Genomic DNA, 24,144 nt, shown 5'->3' on the forward strand with positions numbered 1-24,144 from the left:
TCACACAGGATTTTTGAGACCAGGTGAATCACCAATGCGGATCTCGGCCCCCAGCAGGCGTTCCACGTAGCTGTCCTGACGGTTTGTGATGACGATACTGGATATGTTGTAGGTCTTTTTCAGGTCCAGATGCCACCAGGGCTCATAGTTCTCCATGGTGTGAGAGCAGAAACCTTTAAAAAAATCCACTTCTGCCATTCCGTCTATGGCTTTGTTTGCATAGCACAACATTTTGGACTGGTGGTCAGAACTCTGGCTGGCTGTTCCATTTCGGGCCACATTAACCTCTGGAGATAAGACATAGAATCAATTAGTGACCTCACAACCAGAAATGTCACTTTACGGTAAATTTACCATTTAAAAAAAGAACATCTACCAATTCCATGATCTAAACCTTCATAGGATAGAGAATACTCTTTTCCTGGCCTTCTCTCCACCTTTATGATTATACCCACCACCAGGATATCACATCACTAGGGATGAGCCGAACACCCCCCCGGTTCGGTTCGCACCAGAACCTGCGAACGGACCGAAAGTTCGCACGAACGTTAGAACCCCATTGACGTCTATGGGACTCGAACGTTCAAAATCAAAAGTGCTCATTTTAAAGGCTAATTTGCATGGTATTGTCCTAAAAAGGGTTTGGGGACCCGGGTCCTACCCCAGGGGACATGTATCAATGCAAAAAAAACTTTTAAAAACGGCCGTTTTTTCGGGAGCAGTGATTTTAATGATGCTTAAAGTAAAAAAAAAAAGTGAAATATTCCTTTAAATATCGTACCTGGGGGGTGTCTATAGTATGCCTGTAAAGTGGCGCATGTTTCCCGTGTTTAGAACAGTCCCTGCACCAAATGTCATTTTTAAAGGAAAAAATCTCATTTAAAACTGCTTGCGGGTTTAATGTAATGTCGGGTCCTGGCAATATGGATGAAAATCAGTGAGACCAACGGCTTGGGTACCCCCCAGTCCATTACCAGGCCCTTTGGGTCTTGTATGGATATTAAGGGGAACCCCGCACCCAAATTAAAATAAGGAAAGGTGTGGGGCCACCAGGCCCTATATACTCTGAACAGCAGTATACAGGCGGTGCAAACAAGACAGGGACTGTAGGTTTGTTGTTAAGTAGAATCTCTTTGTAATTTTGAACGGGTACGTTTTTAACGTGTTTAGCTCCAGCCAAAAAATCTTTTTTAAGCTTTTTGGAAAACATAGGGAAGGGTTATCACCCCTGTGACATTTGTTTTGTTGTCTTTCCTCCTCTTCAGAAGATTTCACCTCACTTTTTGTCCCAATGAAAAATGTTTTTTGAAAATTTGGGTTTTTTTGTGGAACAAGGATTGGAAAGCATCAGTGGAAAGGAGAAATGTTTTTCCCATATTAACTCTTACAGGAGAGAATTTCCCTTCCTAGGGGTAGATTTCATCTCACTTCCTGTTGTCTCCTTCCGTTTGCAAGTAGGAATCGTTTGTAAGTTAGATGTTTGAAAGTAGGGGCCTGCCCTATATACTCAGCAGAAATTTGGGCCTTAGGTGTTGCTGTGGCCACAACACTGTAAGCCCTCACAGGGCCCTGCTGTGAAATATTAGATCAAGAATTGTAATTACATGCCCCTGTTGAACAGGAGCTGAAAAATTAGGCCTTAGGCACTGGTGCTGGTGCCACAACGCTGCAACCCCTCACAGACACTCTAGTTGGAACGCAGGAACGAGCCCTGCTGCAAAGTATTGCATCAAAAATTGTAATTACACGCCCCTGTTAAACAAGGGCTGAAAAATTGGGCCTTAGGCACTGGTGCTGGTGCCACAACACTGCAACCCCTCACAGACACTCTAGTTGGAACGCAGGAACGAGCCCTGCTGCAAAGTATTGCATCAAAAATTGTAATTACACGCCCCTGTTAAACAGCGGCAGAAAAAATGGGCCTTAGGCACTGGTGCTGGTGCCACAACACTGCAACCCCTCACAGACACTCTAGTTGGAATGCAGGAATGAGCCCTGCTGCAAAGTATCACATCAAAAATTGTAATTACACGCCCCTGTTAAACAGGGGCTGAAAAATGGGTCCTTAGGCACTGGTGGTGGCGCCCAGAACCAAAAATGTTCTTACAAGCTATCAGCGTGATGATTGAGGAGGAAGAGGATAATTACTCAGGGATAGTCACTCAGCATCAGCATAGGCAGTTTTTGAAGGGATCTGAGATTTCAAAAAAAATTATTCGGTTACATCAGCATCAGGTGCTTGGTAGCTGGTGGTGATCCAAGACTGATTAATTTTTATGAAGGTCAGTCGATCGACCGAGTCAGTGGACAGACGCACCCTGTGATCGGCACCCCCTCTGTCCGTGCTCATGTTACTGCCTTCATCGAGCTCAGTATCATCATCAGAGCCTTCCAAACGCTGGGCATCCTCCTGGAGCATGTACCCAACACTGTGGTCAAACAGTTCGAGGGACTCCTCAGGAGGACATGGTGGGGCTAGGGGAGGAGTCACTGATGACATTGAGCCGAGGGAAGAGGCCGCTGCTTTGCCAGACAAAGTACCCTGGGCATGGGTGAGAGAGGATGAGGAGGATGAAGACGGCTTGGTCATCCACTCGACCAAGTCTTCCGCATGTTGCGGCTCAACATGGCCAGCTGCCGAAAAAAAGGCCAAGCGTGTCCCACGGCCACGTGCTGATGAGGATGCACCGTCTCCACGACCAGCACTAGACACAGAGCCTGCTTGCCCTCTCTTATTGGCTTGTGACTGTCTGCCTCTCCTTCTTGGCCTTCCAGACATACTAATGGCCTGTAGCTGCACTAAGCTGGGATATATATATATATATATATATATATATATATATGTACTGATACTGCAGCTAGCAAAATCAACTGCCTGCCTGTAGTATGAGAACACCACCAACCTTCTACAGGTAGCTTTAGCTGAACACTGTGAGGTGGACGCACCCCACTAACTTGTAGGTTTAGCTGAACACTGTGAGCAGGACGCACTGCACTAACTGTAAATAGTCTAGCTGCCTGACTGTGGTACTAATAGGATCAAAAGAACACCAGCAATTTTCTTCAGGTAGCTTTATATACTGTAACAAGACAAGCCTGCCTGTCAGTAGGAAAATAACAGGAACGGATCTAGCTGAACACTGTGAGCAGGACGCACTGCACTAAATGTAAATAGTCTAGAAGATAACAGGAACGGATCTAGCTAAACTGAATACAGTGTATATATATATATATATATATGCAACACCTGGGATGCATAGATATACACAATACACTTTAAGTGCAGCTAACTGACTGACTGTCCTGCCTAATCTAGATAACTCAAATGAAATGACACTGTCTCTCTCTCTCTATTTCTCAGCACACCGGAACACACTGCACAGGGCCGCCGTGCAGGCGGCCTTATATAGTGTGGGGCGTGTACTAAATCCCCTGAGCCATAATTGGCCAAAGCCTCCTTGGCTTTGGCCAATTACGGCTCTCTGTTAAGGCGGCGCTGTGATTGGCCAAGCATGCGGGTCATAGTGCATGCTTGGCCAATCATCAGCAAGCAATGCACTGCGATGCCGCAGTGAATTATGGGCCGTGACGCGCCACATGAATTTGGCGCGAACGGCCCATATCGTTCGCAATTCGGCGAACGACCGAACAGCCGATGTTCGAGTCGAACATGGGTTCGACTCGAACACGAAGCTCATCCCTACACATCACCAATACAAACCTCCAGGGATCTCCAAACGTTCTAAACAAAGGGCCAGTCTACTATTCTTCAGAATTTATGGGGGGCTGAACTGTGGCCATTAGCGATAAAAAAAAAAAAACACTTCGGACTTGCTGGTCATTGGGTGTAATTAAATTACATAGCACCTTTGGTCAGCAGGACCAGAAATAGTGCCCCATCATTTGTGATAGTGATAAGAACAGTGCCCCATCATTGGTGTCAGTGAGAGGAATAGTTCCACTATGATTGGTGTCAGCGATAGGAATAATGCCCCATAGTTGGTGTCAGCAACAGGAATAGTGTCCTTATCTTTGGTGTCAGTGAGAGGAAAAGTGCCCCATCATTGGTCTCAGTGAGAGGAATAGTGCCCCATCATTGTTATCAGCGAGAGGAATAGTGCCTCATCATTGGTGTCAGTGAGAGGAATAGTGCCCCATCATTAATATCAGTGGGAGGAATAGTGTCCCATCATTAGTGTCAGTGGGAGGAATAGTTCCCCATGATTGGTGTCAGTGAGAGGAATAGTGCCCCATCATTGGTGTCAGTGGGAAAAATAGTGCCCTATCATTGGGGTCATTGAGAAGAATAGTGCCCTATCATTGGGGTCATTGAGAAGAATAGTCTCCCACCATTGGTGTCAGTGAGAGGAATAGTGCCCCAGCATTGGTGTCAGTGAGAGGAATAGTGCCCTATCATAGGTGTCAGTGGGAGGAATAGTGCCCCATCATTGGTGTCAGTGAGAGGAATAGTGTCCCACCATTGGTGTCAGTGAGAGGAATAGTGCCCCATCATTGGTGTCAGTGAGAGGAATAGTGCCCCATCATTGGTGTCAGTGGGAGGAATAGTGCCCCATCATTGGTGTCAGTGGGAGGAATAGTGCCCCATGATTGGTGTCAGTGGGAGGAATAGTGCCCCATGATTGGTGTCAGTGGGAGGAATAGTGCCCCACCCATCATTGGAGCACAGGTGTGTCAGGAGGAGGCTGTCTCTGGAGCTGCTGCAGGTGATCCGTGTGAGAGGGGAGTGGTGGTGAAATCTCTCCCAGCTCTCCTGGCCCCTTTCTGGGGAAGCCATGGAGGCCAGCAGGACCTTTCCTGCTGGAAGCTCTCAGCCATCTCCCGGGCCATCAGGTAACATGCCTGCCCCTATACAAGCCATGGCTGGGGATCTCTCTACCCCTGGTGAAGATGAAGGTTCCGAGGCCATCCGGGAGCGAGTGGTGGCTGGGATTAAGGTCCTGAATAAGGAGAGAGACAAGCTGTACAAGCTCAGAGCGGAGCTGAAGCACTTGAGAAGGCAGCGTGAGGGTTTGCATAGCCAGAGACGTGGGTCCATGGATCCGGAAATCCAACTGGCCAAGGTCCGGGTTGAACACAAGGAAACCATTGTGTCCATGATGGAAGGCAGAGATGGGCCCTTCAAAGAAAAATTCTGCAATGACAGAAGGTTTGCCAGGATGACAAAAATGGAGGTGGAGGAGGAGACCCCCAGTTCAGACCCCCTGCCCCCTCATGGAGAGGTAAGCAGCCCCATGCCTTCCCAGGACTCAGGAGGCATGCTCAGGGTAATCCAGGCAATGGAGTCTCCTATGCGGGAAGATCAGCTGGTGTTCCATGAGGAGGACATTACAGATAATGTGCCTGAGAAGATAAAGCCTGTCAAGCCCCATGTAGTGCATAAAACTGTTTTTGCATAGCTGCCAACTGTCCCGAATTTCCCGGGACATTCCCGGGACTTGGACTTCATTCCCGGATTTGTGGCATCCCGGAAAATGTCCCGAAAAATTCGGTTCCGGTTTTTGAAACCGCCGCCGCCGCCGCTAGAGGTCGAGAGACATTGTCTCCGCCGGCCGCCATTTTGTTGGAGTTCAGGAAGACGGCTGGGGGGGGGGGCTAGACGAAGCTTCTGCGTCGCCGCCCACCCCCTGCCCCGCTCCGCCTCGGCCCGCCCCGCTCCGCCTCGGCCTGCCTCGGCCCGCCCCGCTCCGCTCCGCCTCGCCCCGCCTCGGCCCGCCCCGCCTCGGCCCGCCCCGCTCCGCCTCGCCCCGCCTACCCCCCGCCCCGCTGCCAGTCTGTTATGGAAAGGGGCGGGGGTTCTAGGTGGGGGGTGAGCGCGCGCACCGCTGTGGGACACGATGTGAGTGGGGGGGGGGCACAGGGGACACCTGATGTGAGTGGGGGGGGCACTGGGGACACCTGATGTGAGTGGGGGGGGGCATTGGGGACACCTGATGTGAGTGGGGGGGGCACTGGGGACACCTGATGTGAGGGGGGGGCACTGGGGACACCTGATGTGAGGGGGGGGGCACTGGGGACACCTGATGTGAGGGGGGGACACCTGATGTGAGTGGGGGACACCTGATGTGAGTGGGGGGGGCACTGGGGACACCTGATGTGAGGGGGGGATACCTGATGTGAGTGGGGGGGGCACTGGGGACAGCTGATGTGAGGGGGGAGGGCACTGGGGACACCTGATGTGAGGGGGGGGCACTGGGGACACCTGATGTGAGTGGGGGGGGCACTGGGGACACCTGATGTGAGGGGGGGGCACTGGGGACACCTGATGTGAGTGGGGGGGGCACTGGGGACACCTGATGTGAGTGGGGGGGCACTGGGGACACCTGATGTGAGGGGGGGGCACTGGGGACACCTGATGTGAGGCGGGGGCACTGGGGACACCTGATGTGAGGGGGAGCTCCGCCGGGGACTCCTGATGTGAGGGGGGGCACTGGGGACACCTGATGTGAGGGGGAGCTCCGCCGGGGACTCCTGATGTGAGGGGGGCTCCGCCGGGGACTCCTGATGTGAGGGGGGCTCCGCCGGGGACTCCTGATGTGAGGGGGGGCTCCGCCGGGGACTCCTGATGTGAGGGGGGGCTCCGCCGGGGACTCCTGGTGTGAGGGGGGCTCCGCCGGGGACTTCTGATGTGAGGGGGCTCCGCCGGGGACTCCTGATGTGAGGGGGGGCTCCGCCGGGGACTCCTGGTGTGAGGGGGGCTCCGCCGGGGACTCCTGATGTGAGGGGGGGCTCCGCCGGGGACTCCTGGTGTGAGGGGGGCTCCACTGGGGACTTCTGATGTGAGGGGGGCTCCGCCGGGGACTCCTGGTGTGAGGGGGGCTCCGCCGGGGACTCCTGGTGTGAGGGGGGCTCCGCCGGGGACTCCTGGTGTGAGGGGGGGCTCCGCCGGGGACACCTGATGTGAGGGGGGCTCCGCCGGGGACTCCTGATGTGAGGGGGGCTCCGCCGGGGACTCTTGATGTGAGGGGGGCTCCGCCGGGGACTCTTGATGTGAGGGGGGCTCCGCTGGGGACTCTTGATGTGAGGGGGGCTCCGCTGGGGACTCTTGATGTGAGGGGGGCTCCGCTGGGGACTTCTGATGTGAGGGGGGCTCCGCTGGGGACTCTTGATGTGAGGGGGGCTCCGCTGGGGACTTCTGATGTGAGGGGGGCTCCGCCGGGGACTCCTGGTGTGAGGGGGGCTCCGCTGGGGGCACCTGATGCAAGGACGGACTCTGCTCGGACATCTGAAGCAAGGACGGACGGCTGGTGGCAGGCGACGTGGCAGGTGACACGCTCAGGGATCCCACTGATTCTGCATTATGGTGAGTTGAATGATTTCATTTTATATTACAATGTAATAATAGAAATAATGCGCTTCAATCATCCTGACACCATAACAACCATGGTGCCGGGATGATTGAAGCATTAACACCAGGTGTTTGGAGTATCTTTATCTGCTGATTGTTAAACTTTCTAGAATACACATATTTTTATTGTGTAGGATCTGGGGCTGCTGTCCCGTCATTTCCCTCTCTCTCCCCCTCTCCCCCCCTCTCCATCCCTCATTCATTTCAAACTCTAACCACACCCTCTAGAGCCACGCCCATTTAAGCCACGCCCACAATTTCGCGTAAACCACGCCCATTTTTCGGCGCGACGCGCTTCGCGCGCCGCACTTGTCTGTTTTTGATAGGCCACGCCTGCTGGTGAATGCCCCGCCCCCTAATTATTGGACAGCTCCGCCTACAGCCACAAAAGTGTCCCACATTTTTTTTTTACAATGTTGGCAACTATGGTTTTTGTGAACACTGTGACTGATACTGACAATGTGCCCAGTGATAATCAGGCTGCTAATCCCATGTGTAGCAATGCTGTGCCTGCTGATGCTGCAGTGCAGCAAAATATGCATTTAAAAAATGACATTCCTGCAGAGGAACTGCAACATTCAGCAGATCCAATTAACCCCCCTTTAGCTGAGTCTAAAGCTGTTTGCCCCACAGCTGCTGAGGACTCTACAGCACAGCTTCAGGAGACAGCTGGTATTGCATCAAAAACTGTGACTATTCCTGATGGGAATGTGAATGTTTGTGTGACTGATAAAAATCATCCCAGTACCAGTGTGATGGACAGTCCTACCAACTCTGTTCAAGCAGATAATAATAATAATAAATGTAATGTACAGACTAATGTGACATCAGTGTGGGGCCTTGGCCCTGATAAACCTACATTTGCTCAGGTGGTACGCTCTGCTCCTGGTGGCTCCGCCCCCAAGCGGGTTTTCCCCCTGCGGCCTACCACTTTGAGCACCCCAGGATCTGGTCTTGGGTCTCTGGCTTCTGCTGGGGGTCCGAGACAAAATGTAGTGATTCTTAAATGGGAAGGTGGTGCAATCCCTCCAGCACGGCGTGCAGTGGTGGACATGATTTTGGAGATGGGTTTTGGGGCAAACGATCTGTATGCCCTAATACATGTTGCTGGGAGCCAGGAATATACTATTAGTTTCACCAGGCCAGAGGGTCTTGACCTGTTCTGGGAGCGATATGAGGCTCGGTGCAGGTCAAGACCCGAATGGGAAGGTCTGGCCCCAATTGCGGTTTCACAGAGGTCTACAGTGAAAAAAAATCACAATTATCCTCACTAATGAGAGTGTTCCTGCTCGAGATTTAGAGGTCTGGTTAAAGAATTATGGTGAGGTATTGACTAAGCTCGATAAAATACTTGATGAACGTAACATCTGGACTGGGGGTTGGTCGGTTACAGTCAGGTTGGCCAGGGATGGGAATGTTGTCCGTCACCTGCCCTCCTCAGCTTTCATAGGGAGGGATAGGATGACTATTTTCTACCCTGGTCAGCCGAAGCTGTGTCACCACTGTGGAGAAAAGGGACATTTGAGCTCTTCCTGTTCAGCCTTGATATGTTCAGTGTGTCGGGGTCAGGGTCATATGGCCAAGGACTGCACCGAGATGATCAGGTGCAACCTGTGCCTGCGCCTTGGCCACCCCTATAGCAGATGTCCTGAAGCCTGGCACAATATGGCGAAGGAGGTACTAGATGACTTGTCAGGGCTGGACAGGATGGAGGGTGAGGCCCCTGGTGTACCATCCTCCTCTGCGGTGACTGACTCCCCTGGTCCTGTTCAGGATCCCTCTCCAGTTCCTGTGGCCACCCCTCCTGTGTCTGTAAGTATTCCTTCTGTATCTGTCTCTGTGTCCCCCCCGCCTACTGTACCCTCTCCTCTTGTGTCAGAACCTTCCAAGTCTGTGCCCCCTGAGTCAGTTCCCCCCAGGAGTCTACCCCTCCTAAGTCTGACTCAAAGGGAGCACCCCCCCCCACCAGGAGTGGTAGCATGTACTAAAAAGGTTGCTTCTTCCTCTGTAAAGAAGTCTTCTGTAAAGACATCAAAGACAAAAATAAGAGATGAGGGCATCTCTGAAGCTGACCTGCAGTACCTGGAGGAGAGAAGGAAGGTTGGGAAGCGGAAGAAGCAGGCGGTGAGGATGGAACAGGCTCCAGTGCCTGTCCCCAACCTTCATAGGTCCTCTACGTGGGATATTTCCTCATCTGGAGCTTCTTCGGAGCGAAGTTCCGAATCTGAAATGGAATTTGAGGCGGCCTCAAGAAAGAGAGAGGCTTCTGGTGATGAGCAGCAGAGGGGAGCTAAGAAGCAATCCACCCAATAACCCAAATGGCGGTTCCCCCTCCGTTAAAAGTGGTGACAATAAATGTCGCCAGCATTAAGTCAGTAAGAGCTCGTTCTATGGCCTTCTTTTTGTTCAGCCAATTAGATGCTGAAATTTTATTTTTGCAAGAGACTAGGCTCACCTCCTTGGCAGATATTCATATGGCCAAGAGAGAGTGGAGGTATGGTCCATCTTACTGGTCTCTTGCGGCCGAGGCTTACGGCGGTGTGGCGGTGTTGTTTAAAACCGGCATGGTAACTGTCCGGCGGGTTATTGAGGTGGAGATTGGGAGATGTATGGTCTTAGACGTCCTTGTGGGAGGGCAGGACCTGCGCCTAATTAATGTTTATGGGCCGCACACAAAGTGGGACAGGAAATGCCTTTTTACAAGGATCAAGCCATTTCTTTTTACATTACGGCAAGTGGTCTTTGGAGGTGACTTTAATACAGTAACTAGGCCCAAGGACAGGAAGGACTTCAAGGACAGGCTGGGATATGATAGCGTTTTTTTAAATAGTATGGTTAGGGATGCTGGTCTTGTGGATGTGAACATTAAGCACCTCCCGGATGACACCGGGTTCACCTTTCATCGAGGTAATAGTCAGAGTAGAATAGATAGGTTTTTTTTGAAGGAGACCTCTGCTTTCTCACCCCCAGTGGTGCAGGCAGTAGAGTTCTCTGATCACTGTATGCTATCTGTGGTCCTGAATGCTTCAGACGCCCCTCAGAGGGGCAAGGGCATCTGGAGATTGAATTCGACTCTACTCAAGGAAGAACATGTTAGACAATCCTTTGAGGAATTCTTTCAGGCACAGGTGACCATCCTGGACTTTTGTAGCAGCAAGGCTGAGTGGTGGGAGCTGACCAAAAAGAGGATTGCTGGATTCTTCAGGGGCCTAGCCAATAGAAAGCAGTTTACTAAATACATGACCTACCAACGTTTACGGAGGAAGCTGGATATTCTTGTCTCGAGAGGAGGAGATCCTGGGGCAATCTCCGAAGTGAAACTCCTTCTCAGGAAGTGTCAATATGACCGGCATGCCTCTTTGGTTCTAGAGAGGGACTATGGGAAGTACCACTCGCCTGACCCTTACCAGAACTGCAAACAAGGTGTAGCAGTTAAAACGGTCGTTGGCCTTAAGGACAGTACAGGTTCCTTGACAAAGTCCAGGTCAGGGATTCTGGAGGTCGTGAGGTCCTTTTATGCTGACCTTCTTGGGAGGAAAGAGCTTGACCGTGACAAGATGCAAAGCTTTTTGGACTCTACTCCAGGTCTAAATGATGAAGATGTCCCATTGATGAGTTTGACAGAGGAGATCACAGTTGAAGAGGTGATGAGGGCAATTGAACAGCTTGCCATCAAAAAGTCACCTGGACCAGATGGCTTGACGGCTGAGTTTTACAAAGCTTTTAAGTCTATTCTGGCCCCACATTTGGTAGAGGTTTTTAACAGTTGCCTTGCTGAGGGGGTACTTCCCCCTTCCATGAGGCACTCAGCTGTGATTCTTCTTTCAAAGGGTAAAGATCCTTTGATGATTGAGCATTGGCGCCCCATCAGCCTTCTTAATGTCGATAGAAAGATACTGGCAAAGATATTTTTCTGGCGCCTATCGTCAGTAGCAGAGTCTTTTCTTTCTCGCCATCAGCACTGTTCGGTCCAGTGTAGGTGCACCTTCACAGCAGTTTTAGCTGTCCGGGAGGCCTTGGAGCGGTGCAGGGCTGCAGGCTGGGGAAAGTATTTGCTGACATTGGATCAGGCAAAGGCTTTTGATCGTGTTAACCATGAGTACCTGTGGTTGCTCCTTAGTAAGTACGGTCTGCCGGGTGGTTTTGTCGATTGGTTAAAAATCTTGTATAAGGGGGCAGAGAGCTTTCCTCTTGTTAATGGTTGGGTTGGGCGGTCCTTTGAGGTTGGCTCCGGGGTGCGCCAGGGTTGTCCTCTGAGTCCCCTGCTCTATGTGTTTGCAATCGACCCCTTCATCAGGAGGCTAGAGAGCGGCATGTTGTGTGGGGTGCCAGTGGGGCTCCCGGGTGAGCCGCCTTTGAGGGTTGTTGCCTATGCGGACGATGTGTCTGTGATTGTCACCGGGGCGGATGAAGCAGAGGAGGTGGTCTCTCTGACATCACGGTATTCTGAAGCATCAGGCTCCAAGATCAATCAGGAAAAGAGTGAAGTTTTCTGGATGGGAAAGGAAGGTGAGGGGTTTGATCTCCCGGACACCTTTCCAGTGCCCCAGGAAAGAATTAAGATTCTAGGCATTGAATTTGGACCCGGCGATTATAGCCTCAAAAACTGGGAAGGCAGACTGGAAATTGCCAATACTAAGGTGGTCAGCTGGAAGAGATCGAAGTTATCTATAAGGGAAAGGGTTGATCTGATTAAGACTTACCTGATTCCGATCTTCTTGTATGTCAGCTTTGTCTGCATCTTGCCAGTGTCTCTCTCTATGCTAGGGTCAGTAGTGTGTTCTTCCAGATGTTGTGGGGGAACAGACTGAACCCCATCAAGAGGAATGTCACCTATCTATCCAGGAGGGAGGGTGGCTTAGGTATGGTCAACCCAGTTCTTTTCTTTTCACTGCTTTTTCTCAAGTTTAATATTGGTAACATGCTTGCAGTGGAACCTCCTGGATGGGCAGGCATATTTAGATCTTGGTTTAGGCCTTTTCTACAACTTTGGGCAGAAGGTGGCCAAGTGAAGAATCTCAGGGGTCATCGTGGTCAGCTACCAGCCTATGTCGCTCCGTGCCTGAAGTTACTACGGCAGTGGCGATTGTCGGCTGAAGATCTCAGATCGGTTCAGAGGAAAGTCCTTATGAGTCGAGTCTTGAGCGAAGTCTTTCATTACCCACTGGCCTTAAGGGATTGCCCAGGCCCAGTTTTGAGGGCAGGGTTAAGACTTATTAATTTGGACAGAGTACCCCCTAAATTCAGGGATCTGGCCTGGTTGTGCTTCCATGGGAGGCTCTATGTTCGGGGCAATTTGAAATTCCGCAGTGGGATGGATCTTAGCTGTCCTCGGGTGGAGTGTGCAGGTGAGGAAGAGACTATGGACCATTTTCTGCTTCATTGCCCTTTTAACATAGAGGTGTACAAACAGGTGGGGCGGGCCCTCGGTGTTCCTTTCCTCTCCAGGCTTGGTTATGCTGAGTGGGTGTATGGAGCATTCAATACTGGTGGTGTTTTTTGTTTAGATACACTTTTTCTAGTTAGCCTAGTAGTCCGTTATTTCACTTGGAATGCACGGTGTCAGGTCTGCATTCGGCGTAAAATCCTTCCTGTTCAGGTGGTGGTGTGTGACATTTTGCATGAGGTGGAGAAGATTTGGGTGCTCGAGAGAGACAAGCGGAGTCAGGGGACTTGGTTGAAGGCGTGGAGGGGTTTCAAGCCTCCCTGACTGCCAGGAGTCTCTTTCCCGGGTGTGGCTGTCTGTCTCTTATCACCCTAGATTATTATTTTTTTGGATTCATTTTTGATAAATGGCTGCGTACATAGGTGATGGGTTGTGCCTCTTAGGCCCTCTCTGCTGCTTTATGTAAATAGTTTTCTAAAAATCTTTTGGTAGTGGATTATGTATATATTAAATATATTCTGAACATGGATGTGTATTCCTTGGATTTCTGTTGAAGTTATGTACTATGGTTTTGTTTTTTACTTTTGTATAAAATTGGTTGCTTGATTCTTTTAATAAAAGATCAATAGTGCCCCATCATTGGTGTCAGTGGGAGGAATAGTGCCCCACCCATCACTGGAGCACAGGTGTGTCAGGAGAAAGGAGTCTCTGGAGCTCCTCCAGATGATCTGTGTGAGAGGGGAGTGGTGGTGAAATCTCTCCTAGCTCTCCTGGTCCCTTTCTGGGGAAGCCATGGAGGACAGCGGGGTCTCTCCTGCTGGAAGCTCCCAGCCATCTCCTGGGCCATCAGGTGACATGCCTGCCCCTGTACAAACCATGGCTGGTGATCTCTTTGCCCCTGGTGAGGGTGAAAGCTTAGAGGCAATTCAGGAGCGAGTGGTGGCCGGGATTAAGGTCCTGAATAGGGAAAGAGACAAGCTCTCTAAACTGAGAGTGGAGCTGAAGCGCCTGAGAAGGCAGCGTGAGGGCTTGCATAGCCAGAAACGAGGATTGATGGATCCGGAAATCCAACTGGCCAAGGTCTGGGTGGAACACCAAGAAACCATTGTGGCCATGATGGAAGGCAAAGATGGGCCCTTTAAGGAAAAATTCTGCAATGACAGAAGGTTTGTGAGGATGACAAAAATGGAGGTGGAGGAGGAGACCCCCAGTTCAGACCCCCTGCCCCCTCAGGGAGAGGTAAGCAGCCCCATGCCTTCCCAGGACTCAGGAGGCATGCTCAGGGCCATCCAGGTAATGGAATCTCCTGTGCGGGGGGATCAGCTGGTGTTTCATAATGAGGACATTACTGATAATGTGCCTGACAAGGTAAAGCCTGTCAAGCCCCATGTGGTGCATAAAACTGTTTTTTTTCAACACTGTGACTGATACTGACAATGTGCCCAGTGACAATCAGGCTGCTAATCCCATGTGTAGCAATGCTGTGCCTGCTGATGCTGCAGTACAGCAAAAATTACATTTAAAAAATGACATTCCTGCAGAGGAACTACAAGATTCAGCAGAACCAATTAACCCCCCTTTAGCTGAGTCTAAAGCTGTTTGCCCCACAGCTGCTGAAGACACTACAGCACAGCTTCAGGAGACAGCTGGTATTGCATCAGAAACTGTGACTATTCCTGATAGGAATTTGAATGTGTGTGTGACTGATAAAAATCATCCCAGTACAAGTGTGATGGACAGTCCTACCAACTCCGTTCCAGCAATTAATAATAATATAGAATGGTAAAGGTACCGCGCTAACAAAAACAATAGCAAAAAGCAGCAGCATACAGTGCGATCACACCAAAAATTAAAGAGATAAAAAGATATCTTCTAAACATTTATTTTAAAACATGTAGTCACTCACAGTTAAAACAGCAGAGTTGCGCATACGAAAGCCGGCCGGCATACACAAGATAAGCAGAGCCCGTTCTCCTACTCCGAGGGCATGGTGACGTCAGTGCGTGCCTTTCCAGATGCGTTTCGTGATCATCTGACATTGTCAATGGGGAACTTTTAAAATAAATGTTTAGAAGATATCACACTATGGCCAGTCTTCTTTTCTTCTGAGCTACCTGGGTTTCCCATTTGAATATGTGGATACGTGGATGCAACGAGTGAGCCTTGGAGATTTACCCCCCCGCCATCCGAACACAGGGATCATTAGCAAGCTTAAAGGCTTTGGCTGGGCTAAAGCCACTTGCCTTCTTAAGTTTGCCGTCTGGTAAGCTAAACTAACAGCTACGGTGGATGGGCACATTAATTTATAGGCACACTGTGGTGGTGTTTTATGCTCCTAATGGACATTTGTTATCCTTGATGTCATTTATTATGGACTTTAATTTCTAGCACAGCTTTCTTTATCTAATTAATAATAATAATAATAATAGTAATGTACAGACTTATGTGACATCAGTGTGGGGCCTTGGCCCTGATAAGCCATTTGCTCAGGTGGTATGCTCTGCTCCTGGTAGCTCCGCCCCAAGCGGGTTTCCCCCTGAGGCCTACCACTTTGAGCACCCCAGGATCTGGTCTTGGGTCTCTGGCTTTTGCTGGGGGTCCGAGACGAAATGTAGTGATTCTTAAATGGGAAGGTGGTGCAATCCCTCCAGCACGGCGTGCAGTGGTGGACATGATTTTGGAGATGGGTTTTGGGGCAAACGATCTGTATGCCCTAATACATGTTGCTGGGAGCCAGGAATATACTATTAGTTTCACCAGGCCAGAGGGTCTTGACCTGTTCTGGGAGCGATATGAGGCTCGGTGCAGGTCAAGACCCGAATGGGAAGGTCTGGCCCCAGTTGCGGTTTCACACAGGTCAACAGTGAAAAAAATCACAATTATTCTCACTAATGAGAGTGTTCCTGCTCGAGATTTAGAGGTCTGGTTAAAGAATTATGGTGAGGTATTGACTAAGCCCGATAAAATACTTGATGAACGTAACATCTGGACTGGGGGTTGGTCGGTTACAGTCAGGTTGGCCAGGGATGGGAATGTTGTCCGTCACCTGCCCTCCTCAGCTTTTATAGGGAGGGATAGGATGACTATTTTCTACCCTGGTCAGCTGAAGCTGTGTCACCGCTGTGGAGAAAAGGGGCATTTGAGCTCCTCCTGTTCAGCCTTGATATGTTCAGTGTGTCGGGGTCAGGGTCATATGGCCAAGGACTGCACCGAGATGATCAGGTGCAACCTGTGCCTGCGCCTTGGCCACCCCTATAGCAGATGTCCTGAAGCCTGGCACAATACGGCCAAGGAGGTACTAGATGACTTGTCAAGGCTAGACAGGATGGAGGGTGAGGCCCCTGGTGTACCATCCTCCTCTGCGGTGACTGACTCCCCTGGTCCTGTTCAGGATCCCTCTCCAGTTCCTGTGGCCACCGCTCCTGTGTCTGTAAGTATTCCTTCTGTATCTGTATCTGTGTCCCCCCACCTACTGTACCCTCTCCTCTTGTGTCAGAACCTTCCAAGTCTGTGCCCCCTGAGTCAGTTCCCCCCCAGGAGTCTACCCCTCCTAAGTCTAACTCAAAGGGAGCACCCCCCCCCCCACAAGGAGTGGTAGCATGTACTAAAAAGGTTGCTTCTTCCTCTGTAAAGAAGTCTTCTGTAAAGACTTCAAAGACAAAAATACACTTCTCAGGAAGTGTCAATATGACCGGCATGCCTCTTTGGTTCTAGAGAGGGGCTATGGGAAGTACCACTCGTCTGACCCTTACCAGAACTGCAAACATGGTGTAGCTGTTAAAACTTTGTTGGCCTTAAGGACAGTACAGGTTCCTTGACAAAGTCCAGGTCAGGGATTCTGGAGGTCGTGAGGTCCTTTTATGCTGACCTTCTTGGGAGGAAAGAGCTTGACCGTGACAAGATGCAAAGCTTTTTGGACTCTACTCCAGGTCTAAATGATGAAGATGTCCCATTGATGAATTTGACAGAGGAGATCACAGTTGAAGAGGTGATGAGGGCAATTGAACAGCTTGCCATCAAAAAGTCACCTGGACCAGATGGCTGAGTTTTACAAAGCCTTTAAGTCTATTCTGGCCCCACATTTGGTAGAGGTTTTTAACAGTTGCCTTGCTGAGGGGGTGCTTTCTCCTTCCATGAGGCACTCGGCTGTGATTCTTCTTTGAAAAGGTAAAGATCCTTTGATGATTGAGAATTGGCGCCCCATCAGCCTTCTTAATGTCGATAGAAAGATACTGGCAAAGATCATTTTCATCATTTTCTGGCGCTTATCGTCAGTAGCAAAGTCTTTGCTTTCTCGCCATCAGCACTGTTCGGTCCAGGGTAGGTGCACCTTCACAGCGGTTTTAGCTTTCCGGGAGGCCTTGGAGCGATGCAGGGTTGCAGGCTGGGGGAAAGTATTTGCTGACATTGGATCAGGCAAAGGCTTTTGATCGTGTTAACCATGAGTACCTGTGGTTGCTCCTTTAGTAAGTACGGTCTGCCGAGTGGTTTTGTCGATTGGTTAAAAGTCTTGTATAAGGGGGCAGAAAGCTTTCCTCTTGTTAATGGTTGGGCAGTCCTTTGAGGTTGGCTCCGGGGTGCGCCAGGGTTGTCCCCTGAGTCCCCTGCTCTATGTGTTTGCAATCGACCCCTTCATCAAGAGTAGGGATGAGCCAAACACCCCCCTGGTTCGGTTCGCACCAGAACCTGTGAACGGACCGAAAATTCGCACGAACGTTTGAAATCAAAAGTGCTCATTTTAAAGATTAATTTTCATGGTATTGTCCTAAAAGGGGTTTGGGGACCCGGGTCCTGCCCCAGGGGACATGTATCAATGCAAAAAAAAGTTTTAAAAAGGGCCGTTTTTTCGGGAGCAGTGATTTTAATGATGCTTAAAGTAAAAAAAAAAAAAAATTGAAATATTCCTTTAATAATCGTACCTGGGGGGTGTCTATAGTATGTCTGTAAAGTGGTGCGTGTTTCCCATGCTTGGAACAGTCCCTGCACAAAATGTCATTTTTAAAGGAAAAAAAGTAATTTAAAACTGCTTGCGGCTTTAATGTAATGTCGGGTCCTGGCAATATGAATGAAAATCAGTGAGACAAACGGCATGGGTACCCCCCAGTCCATTACCAGGCCCTATGGGTCTTGTATGGATATTAAGGGGAACCCCACACCCAAATTAAAAAAGGAAACAGCAGTATACAGGCATAGGGAAGGGTTATCACCCCTGTGACATTTGTTTTGCTGTCTGGGCTCCTCTTCAGAAGATTTCACTTCACTTTTTGTCCCAATGACAAATGTTTTTTGAAAATTTGGGTTTTTTTGTGAAACAAGGATTGGTGATAAGGCATCAGTGGAAAGGAGAAAAGTTTTTCCCATATTAACTTACAGGAGAGAATTTCCCTTCCTAGGGGTAGATTTCATCTCACTTCCTGTTGTCTCCTTCCGTTTGCAAGTAGGAGTCGTTTGTAAGTTGGATGTTTGAAAGTAGGGGCCTGCCCTATATACTCAGCAGAAATTTGGGCCTTAGGTGGTGTTGTGGCCACAACACTGTAAGCCCTCACAGGGCCCTGCTGTGAAATATTAGATCAAGAATTGTAATTACATGCCCCTGTTGAACAGGGGCAGAAAAATTGGGCCTTTGGTGTTGGTGGTGGTGCTGGTGCCACAACACTGTAAGTCCCCACTCGCTCTTGGTGGGTGCAGAAACGGGCCCTGCTGTGAAATATTAGATTAAGAATTGTAATTACATGCCCCTGTTGAACAGGGGCTGAAAAATTGGGCCTTAGGCACTAGTGCTGGTGCCACAACACTGCAACCCCTCACAGATACTCTAGTTGGAACGCAGAAACGAGCCCTGCTCAAAAGTATTGCGTCAAAAATTGTAATTACGCGCCCCTGTTAAACAGGGGCTGAAAAATTGGGCCTTAGGCTCTGGTGGCGGCGCCCAGAACCAAAAACGTTCTTACAAGCTATCAGCGTGATCATTGAGGAGGAAGAGGAAAATTACTCAGGATAGTCACTCAGCATCAGCATAGGCAGTCTTTGAAGGGATCTGAAATTTCAAAAAAATTATTCGGTTACATTAGCATCAGGTGCTTGGTAGCTGGTGGTGATCCAAGACTGATTCATTTTTATGAAGGTCAGTCGATCGACCGAGTCGGTGGACAGACGCACCCTGTGATCGGTTACAAAGCCTCCAGCAGCACTGAATGTGCGTTCTGAAAGAACATTGGATGCAGGACAGGCCAGTAGCTCAATGGCATACTGTGCAAGCTCTGGCCAATGATCCATCCTCAAGACCCAGTAACCCAGAGGATTTTCGGTGGGAAAGGTGTCCAAGTCAGATCTTGCCCCTAGGTATTCCTGCACCATGTAAAACAGACGCTGGCGATGGTTGCTGGAACCGATCATACCTTGGGGCTGCGGACTAAAAAATTGTCTGAACGCATCGGTCAGACAGCCACCTTCTCCACCGCTCCTTCTTTGACTGACCGAAGCCTCAGCAACATGTTGTCCAGAAACAGGAGTTTGTAACCTCTCAGTCTCTGGGAACGCGTTGCACAGACCTTTCTGCAAGGCCTCCCAAAGGTGTTTCATCCTCTGCTCCCTCTGCGACGGCAAGATAAGGTCCGCAACCTTACCCTTGTAACGTGGATCAAAGAGGGTTGCCAGCCAGTATTGGTCCTTCTCCTTGATACCACGAATACGAGGATCCTTACGCAGGCTTTGCAGGATCAGGGAGGCCATGCAGCGTAGGTTTGATGAGGCATTCAGTCCGGAGTCCTCTGGGTCACTAAGGACGACATGGTCTGCAGCCACGTACAAGTCCATGTGTTTCTTGGGACTGATCCCTTAAAGACTGCTGCTGATGCTGAGTGCCAGGCTCCACCTCCATACTGACACAATCCTCCTCCTCCTCCTCCTCCTCTTCTTGTGTGATCGGCGGGCACGCAGGAACACTGTCTGGATAAAGGGGGCCTTGAGAGCTAAGGAAGTCCTCTTCTTCCTGCCTCTGTTCTGCCTCAAGTGCCCTGTCCATTATTCCATGCAGCGTGTGCTCCAACAGGTGGACAAGGGGGACAGTGTCACTGATGCATGCACTGTCACTGCTCACCATCCTCGTGGCCTCCTCAAATGGTGACAGGACAGTGCATGCATCCCTGATCATGGCCCACTGGTGTGGGGAAAAAAAAACAAGCTCCCTTGACCCTGTCCTGGTGCCATAGTCGCACAGGTACTCATTGATGGCCCTCTGCTGCATGTGCAGCCGGTGCAGCATGGCCAACGTTGAGTTCCACCTGGTGGGCATGTCACAGATTAGGCGGTTCTTGGGCAGGTTAAACTCCTTTTGGAGGTCCGCCAGCAGAGCACTGGCATTATATGACCGGCGGAAATGCACACAGACTTTCCTGGCCTGCCTCAGGACATCCTGTAAGCCCGGTTACCTGCCCAAGAACTGCTGCACCACCAAGTTAAGGACGTGAGCCAAACAGGGCACATGGGTCATTTGTCCCTGTCGGAGGGCAGAGAGGAGGTTGGTGCCATTGTCGCAAACCGCCATTCCTGCCTTAAGTTGGCGTGGCGTCAACCACCTCTGAACCTGCCCCTGCAGAGCTGACAGAACCTCTGCCGCAGTGTGGCTCCTGTCCCCCGAGCACACCAGCTCAAGCACCGCATGGCATCTTTTGGCATGCGTACTTGTGTAGCCCCTTGAACGCCTACGGAGCACCGCTGGTTCCGAGGACAAAGCACGGAAAGAGGCCATGGAGGAAGAAGAAGAGGAGGGGGTGGAGGAGAGAGGTGTGTCACAATCATTAGTAGTGGCATATTGGAGGCGTGGTGGCGGAACAACCTCCAACACTACTGCACTTTGTCCTGCATCCTTCCCAGCTGCCAGCAGAGTCACCCAATGCGCGGTGAAACTTAAGTAACGTCCCTGTCCATGCCTGCTGGACCATGAGTCAGTGGTAATATGCACCTTACCGCTGACCGCCCATGCATGGACATTGCCTTCCACATGCTGGTAGAGAGCCGGAATCGCCTTCCGTGAGAAAAAGTGGCGTTTGGGTACCTGCGACTGAGGAACCGCACATTCCACAAACTCACGGAAGGGGGCAGAGTCTACCAACTGAAAAGGCAGCAGTTGAAGTGCTAGCAATTTTGCCAAGCTAGCATTCAACCGCTGGGCATGTGGATGGCTGGGAGCAAACTTCTTTCGGCGGTGCAGCAGCTGGGGCAGGGAAATTTGCCTGGTACAATCTGAAGTCGGTGTACCGAAAGCAGATTGCCCACAAGTACTTGGCTGTGATACACCTAATTTACCTTTACCTTCATTCCTCTCAGTGCAGATCTCAGAGAGGTCTGAAGGTATAGTGGGGTTGGAGATCTCAGCTGATGATGAGCAAGGAGAGGTCCTCTTTGTTCTTTGGTGTGGGTCTTTAAGATACGCTTGCCAACGAACTGCATGGCAGGTCAACATATGTCTGGTCAAGCATGTGGTGCCCAAGGGGGAGATGTTTTGGCCACGCGAGATACGCTTGAGACATATGTTGCAAATAGCAGCGGTGCGATCTGATGCACTCGTCTCAAAAAAGGCCCACACCAAAGAACTTTTGGAATAACGCACAGAGACAGCAGCGCCCTGCACATGCGGAGCTTTGGCGTGTGATGCAATCAGTGTGCTGCCCTTAGGCTGGCCCCTGGAGGGCATCCTGCCTCATTGGTGATGTGCCTCCTCCTCCTCTCTCCTATCAGGCACCCACGTTGAGTCAGTGATCTCATCATCCCCTCCCTCCTCATCACTGGAGCAAACCTGGCAGTATGTTGCAGCAGGGGGAGCATGACTGCCAGATTGCTGTCCTTCTTGGGCACCCCCTCTGTCCATGCTCACGTTACTGCCTTCATCTAGCTCAGTATCATCATCAGAGCCTTCCAAACGCTGGGAATCCTCCTGGAGCATATACCCAACACTGTGGTCAAACAGTTCAAAGGGACTCCTCAGCTGCTTTGCCAGACAAAGTACCCTGAGCATGGGTGCGGGAGGATGAGGAGTATGAGGACGGCTTGGTCATCCACTCGACCAAGTCTTCCGCATGTTGCGGCTCAACATGGCCAGGTGCCGAAAAAAAGGCCAAGCGTGTCCCACGGCCACGTGCTGATGAGGATGCACCGTCTCCACGACCAGCACTGTAGCCTCTAGACACAGAGCCTGCTTGCCCTCTTTTATTGGCTTGTGACTGTCTGCCTCTCCTTGTTGGCCTTCCAGACATACTAATGGCCTGTAGCTGCACTAAGCTGGGATATATATATATATAGAGAGAGAGAGAGAGAGAGAGAGAGATAAATATATATATCTCTCTCTATATATATCTATATATATATATATATATATATATATATATATATATATATATATATATATAGATATATATATTGATACTGCAGCTAGCAAAATCAACTGCCTGCCTGTAGTATGAGAACACCACCAACCTTCTACAGGTAGCTTTAGCTGAACACTGTGCAGAGCTTACAAAAAACTAACTTGTAGCTTATTTAGCTGCCTGCGGTAGTGATAGGATCAGGAAAATACCACCAACCTTCTACAGGTAGCTTTAGGTGAACACTGTGCAGAGCTCGCAAAAAAATAACTTGTAGCTTATTTAGCTGCCTGCGGTAGTGATAGGATCAGAAAAACACCACCAACCTTCTACAGGTAGCTTTAGGTGAACACTGTGCAGAGGTCGCACTACACTAACTTGTAGTTTTATCTGAACACTGTGAGGAGGACGCACTACACCAGTTTGTAGCTTTAGCTGAACACTGTGAGGAGGACGCACTACCCTAACTTGTAGCTTTAGCTGAACACTGTGAGGAGGACGCACTACCCTAACTTGTAGCTTTAGCTGAACACTGTGCAGAGGTCACACTAAACTAACTTGTAGCTTTAACTGAACACTGTGAGGAGGGCGCACTACACGAACTTGTAGCTTTAGCTGAACACTGTGCAGAGGTCGCACTACACTAACTTGTAGTTTTAGCTGAACACTGTGAGGAGGACGCACTACACCAACTTGTAGCTTTAGCTGAACACTGTGAGGAGGACGCACTACACCAACTTGTAGCTTTATCTGAACACTGTGAGGAGGACGCACTACCCTAACTTGTAGCTTTAGCTGAACACTGTGCAGAGGTCACACTACACTAACTTGTAGCTTTAGCTGAACACTGTGCAGAGGTCACACTACACTAACTTGTAGCTTTAGCTGAACACTGTGAGGAGGATGCACTACCCTAACTTGTAGCTTTAGCTGAACACTGTGCACTACACTAACTTGTAGTTTTAGCTGAACACTGTGCAGAGGTCACACTAAACTAACTTGTAGCTTTAACTGAACACTGTGAGGAGGACAAACTACACTAACTGTAAATAGTCTAGCTGCCTGACTGTGGTACTAATAGGATCAAAAGAACACCAGCAACTTTCTTCAGGTAGCTGTAAATACTGTAACAAGACAAGCCTGCCTGTCAGTAGGAAGATAACAGGAACGGATCTAGCTAAACTGAATACAGTGTGTGTGTGTGTATGTATGTATATATATATATATATATATATATATATATATATATATATATACACACAACACCTGGGATGCATATATATACACAATACACTGTAAGTGCAGCTAACTCACTGACTGTCATCCCTAATCTAGCTAACTCAAATGAAATGACACTGTCTCTCTCTCTCTCTCTCTCTCTCTAAGCACGCCGGAACACACTACACAGGGTCGCCTTGCAGGTGGTCTTATATAGTGTGGGGCGTGTTCTAAACCCCCTGAGCCATAATTGACCAAAGCCACCCTGGCTTTGGCCAATTACAGCTCTCTCTACTGACGGCGCTGTGATTGGCCAAGCATGCGGGTCATAGTGCATGCTTGGCTAATCATCAGCCAGCAATGCACTGTGATGCCGCAGTAAATTATGGGCCGTGACACGCCACACGAATTTGGCGCGAACGGCCTAATTGTTCGCAATTCAGCGAACGGTCGAAGAGATCGAAGTTATCTATGAGGGAAAGGGTTGATCTGATTAAGATATACCTGATTCCGATCTTTTTGTATGTCAGCTTTGTCTGCATCTTGCCAGTGTCTCTCAATGCTAGGGTCAGTAGTGTGTTCTTCCAGATGTTGTGGGGGAACAGACTGAACCCTATCAAGAGGAATGTCACCTATCTATCCAGGAGGGAGGGTGGCTTGGTTATGGTCAACCCAGTTCTTTTCTTTTCACTACTTTTTCTCAAGTTTAACATTGGTAATATGCTTGCAGTGGAACCTCCTGGATGGGTAGGCATATTTAGATCTTGGTTTAGGCCTTTTCTACGACCTTGGGAAGAAGGTGGCCAAGTGAA

The 24,144-nt window shown here is 49.9% G+C and overlaps 1 protein-coding gene across 1 annotated transcript in view; it reads right to left on the minus strand.

The window, feature by feature from the left end:
• The window catches only part of LOC141146120 (uncharacterized), a 213,305-nt gene that overhangs the window by 159,026 nt on the left and 30,135 nt on the right, over nt 1-24,144 (minus strand). The window contains exon 2 of the mRNA XM_073632874.1: nt 5-287. Within this exon, the coding sequence (XP_073488975.1) occupies nt 5-287 (283 nt within the window). The remainder of the gene's footprint in view (nt 1-4; nt 288-24,144) is intronic.

The sequence above is a fragment of the Aquarana catesbeiana genome, linkage group LG05, assembly GCF_042186555.1.
Source record: "Aquarana catesbeiana isolate 2022-GZ linkage group LG05, ASM4218655v1, whole genome shotgun sequence".
Lineage (NCBI taxonomy): Eukaryota > Metazoa > Chordata > Amphibia > Anura > Ranidae > Aquarana > Aquarana catesbeiana.